General features: G+C 31.0%; 1 protein-coding gene across 1 annotated transcript; it reads left to right on the forward strand.

Annotated features, from left to right (window-relative positions):
* The first annotated feature begins 217 nt into the window (after positions 1-217).
* On the forward strand, positions 218-15602 carry LOC111718073 (uncharacterized). Its single transcript, XM_023493565.1, has 16 exons — positions 218-348; positions 3050-3108; positions 5491-5532; positions 6022-6080; positions 6430-6473; positions 6810-6887; positions 7579-7598; positions 8430-8471; positions 8530-8611; positions 9213-9259; positions 10268-10347; positions 11550-11588; positions 12985-13033; positions 14159-14201; positions 14368-14416; positions 15045-15602. Exons 1-16 carry the CDS (start codon positions 219-221, stop codon positions 15082-15084), a joined length of 903 nt encoding a protein of 300 aa, XP_023349333.1. The 5' UTR covers position 218; the 3' UTR covers positions 15085-15602.
* The last annotated feature ends 88 nt before the right edge of the window (positions 15603-15690 follow it).

Genomic DNA, 15690 nt, shown 5'->3' on the forward strand with positions numbered 1-15690 from the left:
TATGATTTTGTTTTTTAGGTTTTATTTTGATTATAACAGAGATGGAATACCAAAGTGACTTAGAACTTAAAAGTTAAAGAACAAATGTTTAAAATAAGCATGCAAAAATTTTAAGAAATTATAAAAGACGGAAGCTCATACCTGGAAAGTTTTTTCAAACAAATAAGATTTTGCTAAAATACACAATATACAGGTTTATGTTAAATTTAGAAAATACAATGTCGACAAAACTGTGGTTGATAGTTCGAAACAGTTTATTTCACAATCGTGGTAGAACGTTAAAATTAACTTTAATGTCATTAATGTTGACAACATTCATCATTCAACAATTCCATCATAAGTATTCAGGTAACTTCTTTTAATCCTCAGCTATTCATCAAACATAAATGTTACAATAAACTTAAAAGGACTGCGTCAGCGTAATTTCAAGTGACCCTCTATGCAGAGATGGTAATGTCCGATTTACTAAGGTACCCTTGACACCTTAATCTGATAAAAAATGTGGAAGATCCCGTAATTTTTCTGACTCGACAGGTAAGTTTCTCCGTTGCCTCTGAATTGCAAAAAAATGTGCTTAAGTCACTTTCACATAGAACCCGGAATTATGAAAAGGAACAGTTTAAAGAAAAAGTGATATCTAATTTATACTTGATCTGACAAAGCGTTGTGAATTAGGCACAGCCATATTTACATGGATTGTCATTTCAAATTACGCTTACAGTCCCTTTAACATCTTATTTATATTTACTATAAGATTTGAGCGTTTATTGCGCTCTATCACATTTTATAGAGAAAATAAAGTTTTTTTAAAAGAATTTTGATTTTTTTTAAAGTTTGAGTATATACCCTACTACTAAGGAGTAACCGCCAAAAAGTTCTTCCAAAAAAACTTTTTGAAATAAAGTCCTAAATTTTGGCACTAAAATAGTCCTGGGGAAAAAAGTCATTGAAATAAAAAGTCCCTGAAAATAAAGTGCCACCATTTTTAAGCTTTATTTTCTATGACGTTTTCTTTCTTATTCCAGATTTTGTACCAAAAAGTCCACGGAAAAAAAAGTCCTCTTATAGTGGAAAATGCATGGGAACAAAGGATGTTTACAACCATGGAAAAAAGGGGCTTGATATTAAAACTCCCCTGGCTATATTAAATATACAGATATAAAGGAGAACAGTCCTTTTTATGAAAACGTCTGAGACTTGACCTCATTGTCTTAAGACATTTTTTTCTTCGGATTAATTTTCTTAGGAAAACTATGTGTTTGCTTAGTTTTCCAATGATATCTCAATAATTTGATGATTTTTGGTATAATGCGCGCCATATAGAAAGCTCTAAATTTGACATTGAACAATTTTTATTTTGTGAGTGTTTACTAAAAACGAATTTTTTAATCAATTAAATATTTTTGTTTGAGTGGGGGAATTTAATTTTACTGAAAAAAAACTTGGAAATAAGACAACTTATAAAGATGTTGAGCTGTATTAGACCAGCTCAAATGTATCTACATTAAAAAAGGTTTTTTTTAACATAATCGTTAATTCATTTAAGCTAAAACAAATGTCGTCAGTTTGGCTTATCAAAACAAATCATTCAGATATTACAAACAATAGTCATCGATTATTTTTCGACGCATTCGTATAAAGATAATATTTCATAATATTTTTGATTTCGTTTTTTTAAAATAATTTTCGCTGGCTCTGTATTTTCGAACATTCCTGGAAAATATGAAAATGTCGTCTTCATTATAAAAAATCCTCGAAACAGGAATAAATGTTTTCAAAAGTAACTCTCAGATCATGAAAAATACAAAATATTATGAATATCAACTATTTACGAATGCGTCGAAAAATAATCGATGACTATTGTTTGTAATATCTGAATGATTTGTTTGGAATTAAATCGATTTGTTTACGGTCCGAGTTGAATGTTGCATCTTTCTGAATTTGTATGGACACTACGTTCTTCGGTATTAATCGTTTTTAATAATTTTCTCCTTGTAGACGAAACAGATATAAGTAAGATAAGTAGCGATCAAAAGCGCTTTTTTATCGCATTAAGCCTATACCCCCTTCATTTTTCGCGAACACTCCCTTTAAGATCAAAATGAAATTACTTTCATTTTGAACGAAAACAAACTAGACAAATTAAAAATCACAGCAAAAACTTTTTCGCATGATACCCATTTCAAACTTTAAACTTATTCCGAAAGAAGGCATAACTCAGTTGGGCCTGACAGGTAAAGAGAAAAGGAAAATACAGGGTGTTTTTTTAAATTCTGTAATTTATGATTTTGGCACAGTTTAGGTTAACTCATTATGGATTACATTTATTAAACAATTAAAGTTGTCTACAGTCTAAACAGATGAAATAGAAACAAAAATAAAGATTATAAATAATTATTTATTAAATGTTAAAGGTTAAAATGGCCTCCGTTCTCTTTGGTACACAAAATAGTTCTGCTACTTTGACATGAGCGAGAGGAGGGGCGCCGGGATTGTTTACACTGCGCCCTCATTTTTCCGACCTATCTGGCTGTAATCTTTAGGGAACCCTCTCTATGACAAGGCCTAGATCGTATTAACAAGGCCTAGATCGTATTAACAAGGCCTAGATCGTATTAACAACAAGGCCTAGATCGTATTAACAAGGCCTAGATCGTATTAACAAGGCCTAGATCGTATTAACATTTAAGAAAGATCAGATCATTATTTGTATTCTGTTTCTCTGGAAAACATGATTTTTGGTAAAATATTATTGGACAGAAAATATGAAATTGCAGATTTACATGTTTTTAATTTCCGAATATTCTTAATGGATAAAAAAAAGTCCATTAGTAAGCTACTCAGACCTTTTTTGAATTTTAATATAAAAAACTACAGTAATAAAAAAACACCCTGTATTTTGAAACTGGTTTACAAGTACTTTAGTTACAGTATACGATGAGAAACTCCACGGAGAAGCGTAGTTCCAGGCTTACCTGTTCCCACTCCTAGTGCTGAAAATTGCAAGTCACTGCAGAAAGCGAAAAAGTAGAAATCATGTTTTGTTTAGGCTCTGCAGCAACTAACAACTACGGGATAGATTGTAATATTGTGGATGAATACATTCAGGTAAAAATTAAAATTTTTACATTTAATTTTTTTTTGAGATATTTGGCAAATCGGTCTTAAAAGGGGCTGTGGGCGTTAATTTTAGGTACCCTCAAGGCAAATATGACAATGCCTGATTTCCAACAGCCCCCATAAATTCGGCCTTTATCTGTTCAATAATGCGGAATATATTGTCGTATTCCTGTTGTAGAAATGCGCAAGTACTTTTTTGAAGATCCCACAATTGTAAATATTCAATTTTCATAATTACAAACAATGACATCTAATTCTTACTAACTTGATCAGAAAAATCATTGCCATTTTTGCTTGGAGTGATTACTTGAAAATACGCTTAATAAGTTATAATCCCTTTACGCATGCTATATTTTTTTAAAAACCATTAAAGAGACTGTAGACGAAATTCAAGTGACCTTGGTTTCCTTTCAATAGAGGCATGTTCGATTCCCAACAGTTTCCCTTTAACCGTTATCTTAGCAACAATGAGAAAGCTATATCGTCGTATTTCGATTTGAAAAAGTGTTGAAATCTGACATTTTTATTCTTTGTCTCTAACTTAAGGTTTCCAATGCGCAATTGTGCAATAATAGCGCAAAATCTGCTTTGTAGCTCTGGAGCGCACTCCTGTATGTCCATTAGCGCCTGTTTCAATCAGGGTTCAGTCATGTGTTTGTTGTCTATTCTGAACCAATAGAAATAGTAATGGTGGTAACATCTATCTTTCAATCTATCTCATTATCAAATTAAAAAAAAGAATCCTCCAATCAGCGCTATCAGTAAATTTACTTCTACTGATACTATAGTGAGGGTAGGAGGAGGGAGCACTGGGTGCATATATTTATAAAATGATATTATATAAAAAATATAAATAAATAAAAAAAGATGTTTAAAGGTAACTTAGTTCAACCTTAATTCAACCTTAATTCAACCTTAATTCAACCTTAATTCAACCTTAATTCAACCTTTTTTTAATAATTCTAAAACCTAACTTCAGCAAGTAAAACCCTGAACAATTTTATGGGGCTCTGCGCATACAAAAATAAACTCTGGGGAAAAAATAGTGTGTGTAATCAAAAAAAGAAAAGAAAAATTGGACATCAAAAGCTTCAAGTTTGCATTCTTTTTAATTCTGTTTACTCAAAATTTCAGTAATTAAAACCCTTAAAATTGTTTTGATATTTCACGCAAACAAACCTAACTTCTGGAGAAAAATATAATTTTTGATGATCAGTGGAGAAAAAAAACTCGATATCAAACGACATGTTTTTATCCTTTTTATTACAATTCATAACAAAATATTCCGCAAATAAAACCCTCCGTGCAAACATATCTAATTTCTAGGGGGAACATTTTTTTGAAGGGGGGAAGATTTTTCAAGAAAGGAACTTAGTTTTTGCCACAAACGAAAATTTTCTAATCCCTATTTTTTTAAACCGATGGTGTAAACCTTATTTTAAATTTTTATTTGTTCATACGACATCGAGTTGCACAGATATAGGAATAAGTTAAGATTTTTTGGCAGAATCACACTTCCTTTACAACTCTGATATGTAACCATCAAATATATGTTCTAAACCAAGCATTAACTATGTATGAAAAATATATACGGTTCTTTAATATAGATAAAAAGCTAATCAGTAATGTTGTCAAAATGGAGGTTTTTAGGGGGGGACAAAATCTTCTTGGGGTGCACAAAAAAATTTCGTCTGTTTTTAGAGAGACCCCACACTTGAAGCTGAATCTGTATAGGAACTACCCTCACTACCCCAACTACCTTCAGCTTTTAAAGATACCCCATCCCCACTCTGTGACTATTCTTTGCGCATGGTATACAATATGGGTATCGATTCTCATTAAATCAGTTGTTTTAAGCTTGTTTCTGGCATTAAGAACACTCTCCGACCTTTACTAACCTTACCACCCACCTTCTGAAGGGTGCACATTTCGTGGTAAAAAAAGGCATTTTATGCATGCAGCGCATATCGTGACCCCTCTACACTAAAGCTCTCGTCCGCTAACTTATCTGTAAACCATGGCACAACAAAAAATCATATTGGTAGGACTAAAATCTATTTTCCAGTGTCCCTTGTGTAACAGATATTAGAAGAACTTTCCGGAAATTGAAGAAACGTTATTGCTCATGGAAACCCTACTTTAACTGGATTAGTCCGCAAGTCACTTTACAGAATTCAACAGAGGGTCATATTAAATTACGTTCACAGTCTATTGTCTACACTCTATAACAGTCCCTTTAATTTTACTTCTGTATCCCTGGGGAAACTATTCGGTCGGAAGGTTGAAATGCTTTTAGGTTGTTGAAATATTTCATTGTATGTTTCATTATAAGTTTAAATAGATGCTTTAAATATTTCTACTTTGTGTTAGGGAAAGATAAGTGAATTACCGCCTTCCATTGAAAACCCGAAGGTATAAACATATCCTTTTATACTCTACTCAGCCGTTCATATACTCTACTCATTCGTTCATATACTCTACTCAGCCGTTCATATACTCTACTCAGCCGTTCATATCTCTACTCAGCCGTTCATATACTCTACTCAGCCGTTCATATACTCTACTCAGCCGTTCATACACTCTACTCAGCCGTTCATATACTCTACTCACCCTTTCATATACTCTAGTCAGCCGTTCATATACTCTACTCAGCCGTTCATATACTCTACTTAGCCGTTCATATACTCTACTCAGCCTTTCACACTAATTAAACAGTTCTGTTTTTGTCCCAGTAAGCTCTCACCTTCAATTTCCATTTCTTTTTCTCTTTTATTCATTTGTTACATTTAGATTTATTTAAAGAAACATAAAAAATTCACGAACATTAGTTTTTTTAAACAATAAAAAAGGCGACTTAGATATATTTTAATATTGCTATAACAGAAAAATAACTTTCTCTAGATCAATATTGCATTAAAATACGGAGAGTCTGATCCTTCCCCACACATAATCAGGCATAGGTAGAAACATATATTTTAGAGTAGACATTTATATAATGATATTTATTAGTAAATATATAAATAAATAATGTTTAAAGATGTTGTTAACAGCAGCCTGAAGATTGCAATTCATGGGACATAATGTTGACACAATGGATATTCTTATTTTGTGTTCAAGACTTTGACATTGATCTTGATCTTGATCCGGATATTGACATTGGTCTTAATCATGATATTGACATTGGTCTTAATCATGATATTGACGTTGGTCTTGATCTTGATCATGATATTGACATTGGTCTTGATCTTGATCATGATATTGTCATTGATCTTGATCTTGATCTTGGTATTAATCTTGATGCAAATTTAGACCTCTGTACAACTGCTTGGTGGCTGATAATGATATGATGATTAGTAAGTATACTTTTTAAAATTTTTTTTCTCAAAAATTACATTACTTGCAAAATCAAAACAGTGAATCAAATTTTTATTTGACACATTTAAAGATAATCGGCAAATTTGGTGAAACAGAACTAAATATTAGGATTCCTTTAATATCAGTAAAAGGATTTTTCATCGTATTGTAAGCTTGTAATATTGTAAGCTTATGCATCAAACAAAGAACTTATTACTAATATTAAATTTATTCTCGTATTACAAATATATTCTGTACTGTTACGATCTCACCTAAAATAAGGTTTTTTCGTCGTTCACTCTCCTTAATTAATTTTGATAATTTGTAATTTTTAGAAGAACTTCAAGAGAGCTTTTTCATACCTCCATCCTCAGCTCCAATTAATAGATCTGAAGAATATATTCTTGAATCAGGAATTCAGATTTATCAAATATGAATATCGGTTCCAAATATTCCGATATAAACAAATATAAATATCAGTTCCAAATATTCCGATATAAACAAATATAAATATCAGTTCCAAATATTCAGATAAAACAAATATAAATATCCGTTCCAAATATTCCGATATAAACAAATATAAATATCCGTTCCAAATATTCCGATATAATTAAATATAAATATCAGTTCCAAATATTCAGATATAATCAAATATAAATATCAGGTCCAAATATTCCGATATAAACAAATATAAATATCAGTTTCAAATATTCCGATATAAAAAATATAAATATCAGTTTCAAATATTCAGATATAAAAGATATAAATATCAGTTTCAAATATTCCGATATAAACAAATATAAATATCAGTTCCAAATATTCCGATATAAACAAATATTAATATCAGTTTCAGATATTTAGATATTAACAAATATTTATGCAGTAGGAAATATTCCGGTATAAAAAAAATATATATCCAGAAGTGACTATCTGTATTTTATCCCCAAGTTTGGTTGAGTTTGCTCTTTGCTTGTTTTAACTTTTAATATTAATATCAGTAGGAAATATTGCGGTATATGGACACATATAAATATAAGAAGAAAATATTCTTGTTTAAAGAAATATTGAAGGAGTCAAATTATTCTTAAATCAGGACTATTACAGATTTTGAAAACAATTATCAGGAAGGATTATAATATATATACTTTTTAAAGATATTTTTCCTCAGTTTAGATTTGTTTATCAAAATTTAATTAATTTCAGCCACGTCTCAAATCCGTTAAAAAACCGGTTTCAATTGAGCGTCGGATTAAATCTTAAAACATTGAATACAATTGTAACCCTATAAAAGCTGGGGGGTCTGAACCTATGTATAGCCTGTATAGCCTAAAAAAGGCCTTTATAGAGAATAGGTTTAGGGTTGAAATGCATCTTCATAGCCCAATTTTTCATTGCCAGCTCAAAGAAAAAAAAATTATACCAATAACTTGAACAGTTTGGGTGCTAGGGAGGGTTTGAAAAATGCCTGAAAAAGGGTCAAGAAATGAAAAAAAATATTTTTTTGATTTTAAACAAAGTGTGACAAAAATATAGTTTTTAGATCTCTAGCTTTAGTCACAAAAAATGTTATTGGCTATTTTAGATTTTTGTTCACAGACCGGATATTTCGTCTGTCCTGTACCCTACCCTATAAATAAAAAAAAATATTTGTTCAACAAAAAATCCTTTAAATTACTATTCATTAAAAGTCACAAAATTTCACGGTGATAGTGCCAAAAATGAGAGGGCTATGACAAAAACAACTTCAGGGGGGGCGCCACCCCCCCCCTAGCCCGTTTTGAGCCAAGTCTCAAATTTAAGCCGTGGCTCAAATTCTTTAAATTTGGTCTCAGTCTTATATTTTTGAAAGATTAAAAATATTTTTATTTGTTAACCAAAAAAACTACAGGGGGGGCCCAATCGCCTTCCACCCCCCCCCCCAGTTTAAGGTTAATTTACAATTCAAACCCTTCAAGGCTCTAGATGTTTATGAGATGGTGTACAAAAATAAAGTCAAGGTATGAATAAAAATTATTTAATTTAAAAACTGAAAAAAAAATTAATATAATGTTTTAGAACGGATTCTTCATAGAAGCTGGTGCTGCAGATTGTTCTCTCTCTGTTACTCTTCCATTCGAGGATAAACTTAATTGGACAGGTAGAAATCATGCTCTGGACAGGTAGAAATCATGCTCTGGACAGGTAGAAATCATGCTCTGGACAGGTAGAAATCATGCTCTGGACAGGTAGAAATCATGCTCTGGACCGGTAGAAATCATGCTCTGGACAGGTAGAAATCAAGCTCTGGACAGGTAGAAATCATGCTCTGGACAGGTAGAAATCAAGCTCTGGACAGGTAGAAATCATGCTCTGGACAGGTAGAAATTATGCTCTGGACAGATAGAAATCAAGCTCTGGACAGGTAGAAATCATGCTTTGGACAGGTAGAAATCATGCTTTGGACAGGTAGAAATCATGCTCTTGACAGGTATATGTAAACATTGTATCTTTTTTTTAACCTGATCCCGTTGGGACAGGGGTGGGGGGCAACCCCGGATATGAGAGAAAAAAAGTGAAACCGAGGTAGTGTTTATAAAATCAGAAAATTTTCATTTTTAAAAAGTTCACAAATCTATCAGATCGTTAGTTGTAATTCTTCGTTTTTTTAAAAAACGAAGTATCTTCCACATGTTTTATCTTTGCATGGAGAGTCACTTGAAATTATGCTCACAGTCCCTTTAACTTGGTTGAATTTTAAGGTCTTCTGGTGGAGGCAGTTCCAGTATTTTTTAGAAGTTGCATAAAGGTAGAACTTGAGATAAAAAAGATTTATTGCAAACCAAACCTAACATTTATGTTAAAAATATTTTTTGAAATCAACATGTTCCCAATCTAATCTTCAATTATAAGTAACATTATTGATTTTTTTTAAATTGCCCGGATCTCTGTTAGATTCTTTAAAAGCCGAACATTATTAGACTGTGTGGCAATTCAGGCCATTTTTATGAAAATCATAATATTGTCTGGCAATTCTGGCCATTTATATGAAAACCATTAGACTGTCTGGCAATTCTGGCAATTTTTCTAAAGATTGTCGAGCATCTTTGATCAGTTTTTACAAAACTTGATGCCAACTCAGTTTAGAAAATTTGTCAGGCAACTTTTATAATTTTGTTTTGTTGGGAAATTCTGTTTATTTTGAGAAAATTGAAAGGCAACTTTTATCAAATATTTTTAGAAAAATCGACGGGCAACTCTAATAAAATGTTTCTGGAAAAATCGTCGGACAACTTTGATCAAATAGATTTAGAAAAATCGTAGGACAACATTAATCAAATATTTTTAGAATAATCGTTGGACAATTCTGATCAAATATTGTTAGAAAAAACGTCGATCCACTTAGATCAAATATATTTAGAAAGATCGTTGGACAACTCTGCTCAAATATTTTCAGAAAAATCGTCGGACAACATTAATCAAATATTGTTAGAAAAATCGTCGGACAACAATAATCAAATACTGTAAGAAAAATCGTCGAACAACTCTAATTGAAAGTTTTCAGAAAAATCGTCGGGCAACATTAATCAAATATTTTTAGAAAAATCGTCGGACAACTCAAATTGACAGTTTTCAGAAAGATCGTTGGACAACTCTTATAAAATATTGTTAGAAAAATCGTCGATCAACTTAGATCAAATATATTTTAAAAAATAGTTGGGCAACTCTGATCAAATATTTTCAGAAAAATCGTCGGGCAACATTTATCAAACATTTTTAGAAAAATCGTCGGACAACTCTGATCAAACATTTTTAGAAAAATCGTCGTGCAACTCTGATCAATACCTGCTTGGGGATGAAGGATAAGCCTCACTTTATTGATTTTGATTTTTACAGGGAAATAGATTCTAGTTTTTATCTTATTTTTATTTTGTTTGATATTGATATTTTTAGACCTGATTTAGATTTATAAAAACTTTATAAATCTACACTTTTTCCGGGCAATAAACCTTCCCTTGGTTTATGTACAATACATATATGTATTATACATAAACCTTCTCTTGGTTTATGTACAATACATATATGTATTATACATAAACCTTCCCTTGGTTTATGTACAATACATATATGTATTGTACATAAATTGTAAAATACTGCCATACAAAATATATATGTATTGTACATAAATTGTAAAATACTGCCACACAAAATATATATGTATTGTACATAAATTGTAAAATACTGCCACACAAAATATATATGTATTGTACATAAATTGTAAAATACTGCCATACAAAATATATATGTATTACATAAATTGTAAAATACTGCCACACAAAATATATATGTATTACATAAATTGTAAAATACTGCCACACAAAATATATATGTATTACATAAATTGTAAAATACTGCCGCACGACTGTAAGACACATGAAAGGACTTGTTTATGTATCATAGAAAATACACATTTAATATTTTAATGCACTTCAAGGACGATATAAGTGTTTTTCTCTTGGGAACGATTCATGCCTTAATTGCCAGAGGACTAAAATATGATGAAAATATAGTTCAATAAAATATGTCATGAAGCGAATACATCTATTTTTTGTGAGAAACGTAAACTTCATTTTGTTTCAAAATAAAAACATAATTTCTGACATAATTACGGACATATTTGAGTGGGAAGATAGTTTTGTTTGTTATTTTTTGATAATTTCGGAAATGGAAGATTTAATTGTTTAATTTTAAAGATGTTAGGTACTTTCCAAAAGGCTTTACCCAAGCGGCAACTCACCAAGGGTGGTTTTTAAGTGGCAACTTCCAAAGTATGTCCTATCCGCAGTCCTTAGACTGTTTTAGCCGCAGCGCTCGGTCCATGGCCCATTCTAGCCGCAGTGCTCGGTCCCCATAGCAGCCTGTGGCGCCTCATAGGGCCTAATCTAAAATTTGGAAAGTTGCCGCTAGGGAAATTGCACATTTGGGAAGTTGCCACTTGGGAAGTTCAGTGTTCAATAGGTGAACACTGAACAGTCCCTTAGAACAACAATTTATCAATTCTTCATTAAAAAAAAAAAAAAAATCTATTTTGAGATTAGCTCTGGAATTATACAACATAAATATGGCAGAAAAATTAGGTGAATATACTAATAACTATTTTACCAATTTAAGCATTTTTTCGTTATCATCATAGAGAATAGAATATATATTAGAGGGGAATTTAAAGAATCTCTCGGTATGAATTTTGTCAGTCCCTTTCAGCCTGAAAGGGAGTTCAAAGTGTACAAATCATGTAAATGTTTACAAATTATATGCAGTAGAGTACATTAATACAGTATTTTCCCTAGACTATTCATTTCAATTTCGAATTTTTTAAACTGTTAAATAAACTTTATAATGAATTAGGTGAATAAAAACATCATTTGATTTATAGTTATAACGGAAAATCATCGTTTGTAAAGTGGAAGGCATAGAGTCTATGTGAAATGATCATTGGTCAATTATGAAACCAGCCCATTTCATAATTTGGTTTTCTTTTAACAATAATTTTAGATTTTCTATAAAATGATTTTCCAGGGCCTAAAAGGTTTTATAGCATAAATATGTGAAGTTCACCTGCAGTATGGAAACAGTACAACAAAATGGCCGTTTTACACTTTTTTCTAGTAAATTCCCCTCTAATATATATTCTATTCTCTATGGTTATCATTCATTGTACAATGAACGCTTTACCCAGAAATCAGAGGTTTTGTGAATCTCGGGATGAAGCATTGATCTTCATCTTATTATACATGTACTCGCGTTGGATATCGAGAATAAGATACATATATAGGATGTCTAAAAAAACAGGGAATAAGGGTCTTCAGGCTCATTTGTAATCGGATTTTCAAGATTGAGACCATTTCTAAAATCTACGCACATTTTCCGATTCAATGAGTTTAATTTTAAGCTGGTAGATTTAAAATTAACAATTTAATAGGTTTCTAAAGTTTCCAACTGGAACTAGTAAAAGTAATAGATTTAAACTCCGTTTTCACGATTTTGAATTCAATTTATTACAATTTATTACAATTTATTACAATCGTATTTAAAATGTCCACACCATTTGCACCAAGACATTTTTGGGCCCTTGATCTAACTTTAAAATAGTCTTTTGGGAGAAAGCAGAGTTCAAGACTGCCTTGGCTACTGATTTTGACCTTAAAGTGAATGAGGCTTTGGAGTGTTGGAGCCTATAAGAATGGCTTCAATCGTGAAAATCCGATTACAAGGAAGTCTAGACCCTGATACAAAATTGTGCAAACGGAGATTATCTTAATTTTGACCAAATTTACTCACTCCAGTTGGAAACTTTAGAAGCCTATAAAATTGGGCTCATTGAATCGGAAAATGTGCGTAGATTTTAAAAATGGTTTCAATCTTGAAAATCCGATTACAAACGAGTCTGTAGACCCTTATTCCCCTTTTTTTTGAGACACCCTGTATATTTACGCATAGGTATATAGGTATGTGTATAATATATGCATTTTACAGGGCAATGCCTGGGTTTGCTGGGAAAGACCAATCAGGTCATTTAGTAAAGGTAAACAATATACATAATCTTTACAATTGAAGGTATTGCCAATCTATATATAAATTTGGCTGGTCTGTCTGTTTGTTTGTCTGTCTGGGTGTCTGTTTGTTTGTATCCAATAAACGTCAAAACGGCTGAACCGATCGGGCCCAAATTTTTTGTGGGACATCACGTGCCCACAGGGCAGGTTTATGAATGATCAAAATTTTAAAAATTTGTCTCCATCAAAATTCGATCTTCATTAAATTTTTGAAAATTTTAAAAATCCACGAATTTTTTTGCGAAAATCTGCGAATTATTTTTGTTTTGTTTTACGATGTACACAAAGAGAACATGTTCACNGGGATAAAGTGGATACACAGGTATCCAAATATTAGAAACATACCTTGGGATAAAGTGGATATCCAGGTATCCAAATATTAAAATACTTTGGGATAAAGTTGATATCCAGGTATCCAAATATTAGAAATATACTTTGGGATAAAGTGGATATCCAGGTATCCAAATATTAGAAACATACCTTGGGATAAAGTGGATATCCAGGTATCCAAATATTAGAAATATACCTTGGAATTAAGTGGATATCCAGGTATCTAAATATTATAATACCTTTGGATAAAGTGGATATCCAGGAATCTGGATATTTGAATGAATAAGATGCTTGTAATTACAGTGAACATGTTTAGTTAACTTCCTTTATGAAAACTTTGTTATATATTTTCAAATGCATTAAATTATTATTTATACAATTTATTTCATGAAAGGGACTGTAAGAGAGTTTTCAAGTGACCCTACATTTCGTGCAAAAATGGCAATGCCCGATTTACAATAGTATTTTTGAAACCGTTATCAAACAACAAAAATATGGAACAATTAAATATCGTTTTTCTGAATGTCTATTTAATTCTTATAATTTCTCCACTGTTCCTTAAAAGCAAGAAATACGCAAATTACTTTTTCGGCGAAACTACAAATAAAAAATATTGATATAAACAAAAAAAACATGGATATTTAATTCATAATTGATCAGGTAAAACTTTCAGGGGTACCGTTGTGAATCGAGTATTATCATCTTTGCACAGAGTGTCAATTGAAATTATGCTTACAGTCCCTTTAATACTGCCGAATATTTAGGTATTCAGTATAGAGACAGATTTAGCTGGACATTTTATGGACGGTATGTTTCTTTCAAAATAAAAAAAATAAATAGTTTTTTCTAAGTAATTTAATATTTCCTTTATATTCCAGGAGTTCTATACAGGGTTTAAATATCAATAAACAGCTTTCAATATCTTTGAATTACTTTTGTATAACAATTATTTAAAAATGTTTACTATATCTAGGTTCAAGAGAAGAAATTATACAGATAATGGAAGGAGCAGGATATGTTAGGTTAAATACATATGATATTTTTTCTTTTGATTACTAATAACTAAATTGCCCAGCATTCCCGTGGAATTGTAATACACTTGAAAAAATTTCAAATTAAAAAATGATTTTTAAAAAACAAGGTTTATTTTTTTCAAGCCTATGTTACCTCTCGGGTAACCAAAATCTAGCGTACATTTTCCTCCAAATGTCCTGACGGGAAAAATTATAAAAAAGTATTTTTAATTGTCTATTTTTATTACAACATGCATAAATATTAGGATAAAAAAGGATTTGAAAAACTAATTCAAAAGAGCTGAACAATGGCCACAAGAAATGCTGATTAAAAGAAACTGATTTGTTGCCCCAAACCTTTTCTAATAATTTCTATATCTTTGCAACCCAATGCCAGAGACCTTTGAAAGTTTGTTTTATCAAACCGAGGAACAAACTAGAAATCTTCAAACCAAATCAAATCTGAGGAAGTTCGGTTTTTAGGCGGAGAAAAGAAAGTGTTGCAAAGATTTAGGGATTATGTGGAAAATTTGAGTTTGTGGCAAAAACTCAACTCCTTTGTAAGATTTCTATAAATAGATTGAACAAAATATGTATGTGACAAGGAAAAGATTATTTGTAATTAAGTTGCTTTTAGGAAAGATATTGTTAAGAAATATAACGTTGTGCAGCTGTAAATAACGAGACTGATCCCATGCAGAGAAATAAAATTTTGTTTTTGAAATAAAAATTTTACAGAATTCTTGTTTTTTTAAATGTTATGTTATGCTTATTAATAGTTAGGTTTTCTATTTATGCCAAGCCAAATTTTTGAGAATAATTGCAACAATCCTAAGTTTTAAAATCTTAAATTTTTTTGGAGGGACTATGCTTGAAAGCACTAATTTTTATAAAAAAAAACAGTTTTCCTTTTTAGATTTCATTTAGAGATATTGTTGGAGGCAAATTAGTGTAAATCTTATTTTCCTAGGATCCTATTCCTAGGCCTAACATTAAGGTTAAATCTACATGGCACTTTTTTTTTGATAAAAATGCTCAAATTCACCTTGAACTAGTCCTAAAATATAAAAATGAGACAATTTATTTCAGTTTTCAGAAGCATTTAAAAAATTTTTTTTGTGTAGCTAATATAGGCGAAAAAAATTCGTCAAATCTCCCTATTAATCCATGTTCAATCAGATATGAATATTTTACAAAGTTTTATTTTGAATTTCTAATTTCTGTACTTGCTAGAGAAAAGCATTTTTCAAGAAATTAATTACTGTTTTCCAAGTAAATGTATT

This window comes from Eurytemora carolleeae, unplaced genomic scaffold (assembly GCF_000591075.1).
Source record: "Eurytemora carolleeae unplaced genomic scaffold, Eaff_2.0 scaffold1023, whole genome shotgun sequence".
NCBI classification, from domain to species: Eukaryota; Metazoa; Arthropoda; class Copepoda; order Calanoida; family Temoridae; genus Eurytemora; species Eurytemora carolleeae.

Coding starts and splice junctions, on each gene's coding strand:
- LOC111718073 (XM_023493565.1), top strand. CDS start 219: ATGTCGACAAAACTGTGGTTGATAGTTCGAAACAGTTTATTTCACAAT. Junction 6,474..6,809: donor TGATAATGATATGATGATTA/GTAAGTATACTT, acceptor TGTAATTTTTAG/AAGAACTTCAAGAGAGCTTT. Junction 14,202..14,367: donor AGCTGGACATTTTATGGACG/GTATGTTTCTTT, acceptor TACTATATCTAG/GTTCAAGAGAAGAAATTATA.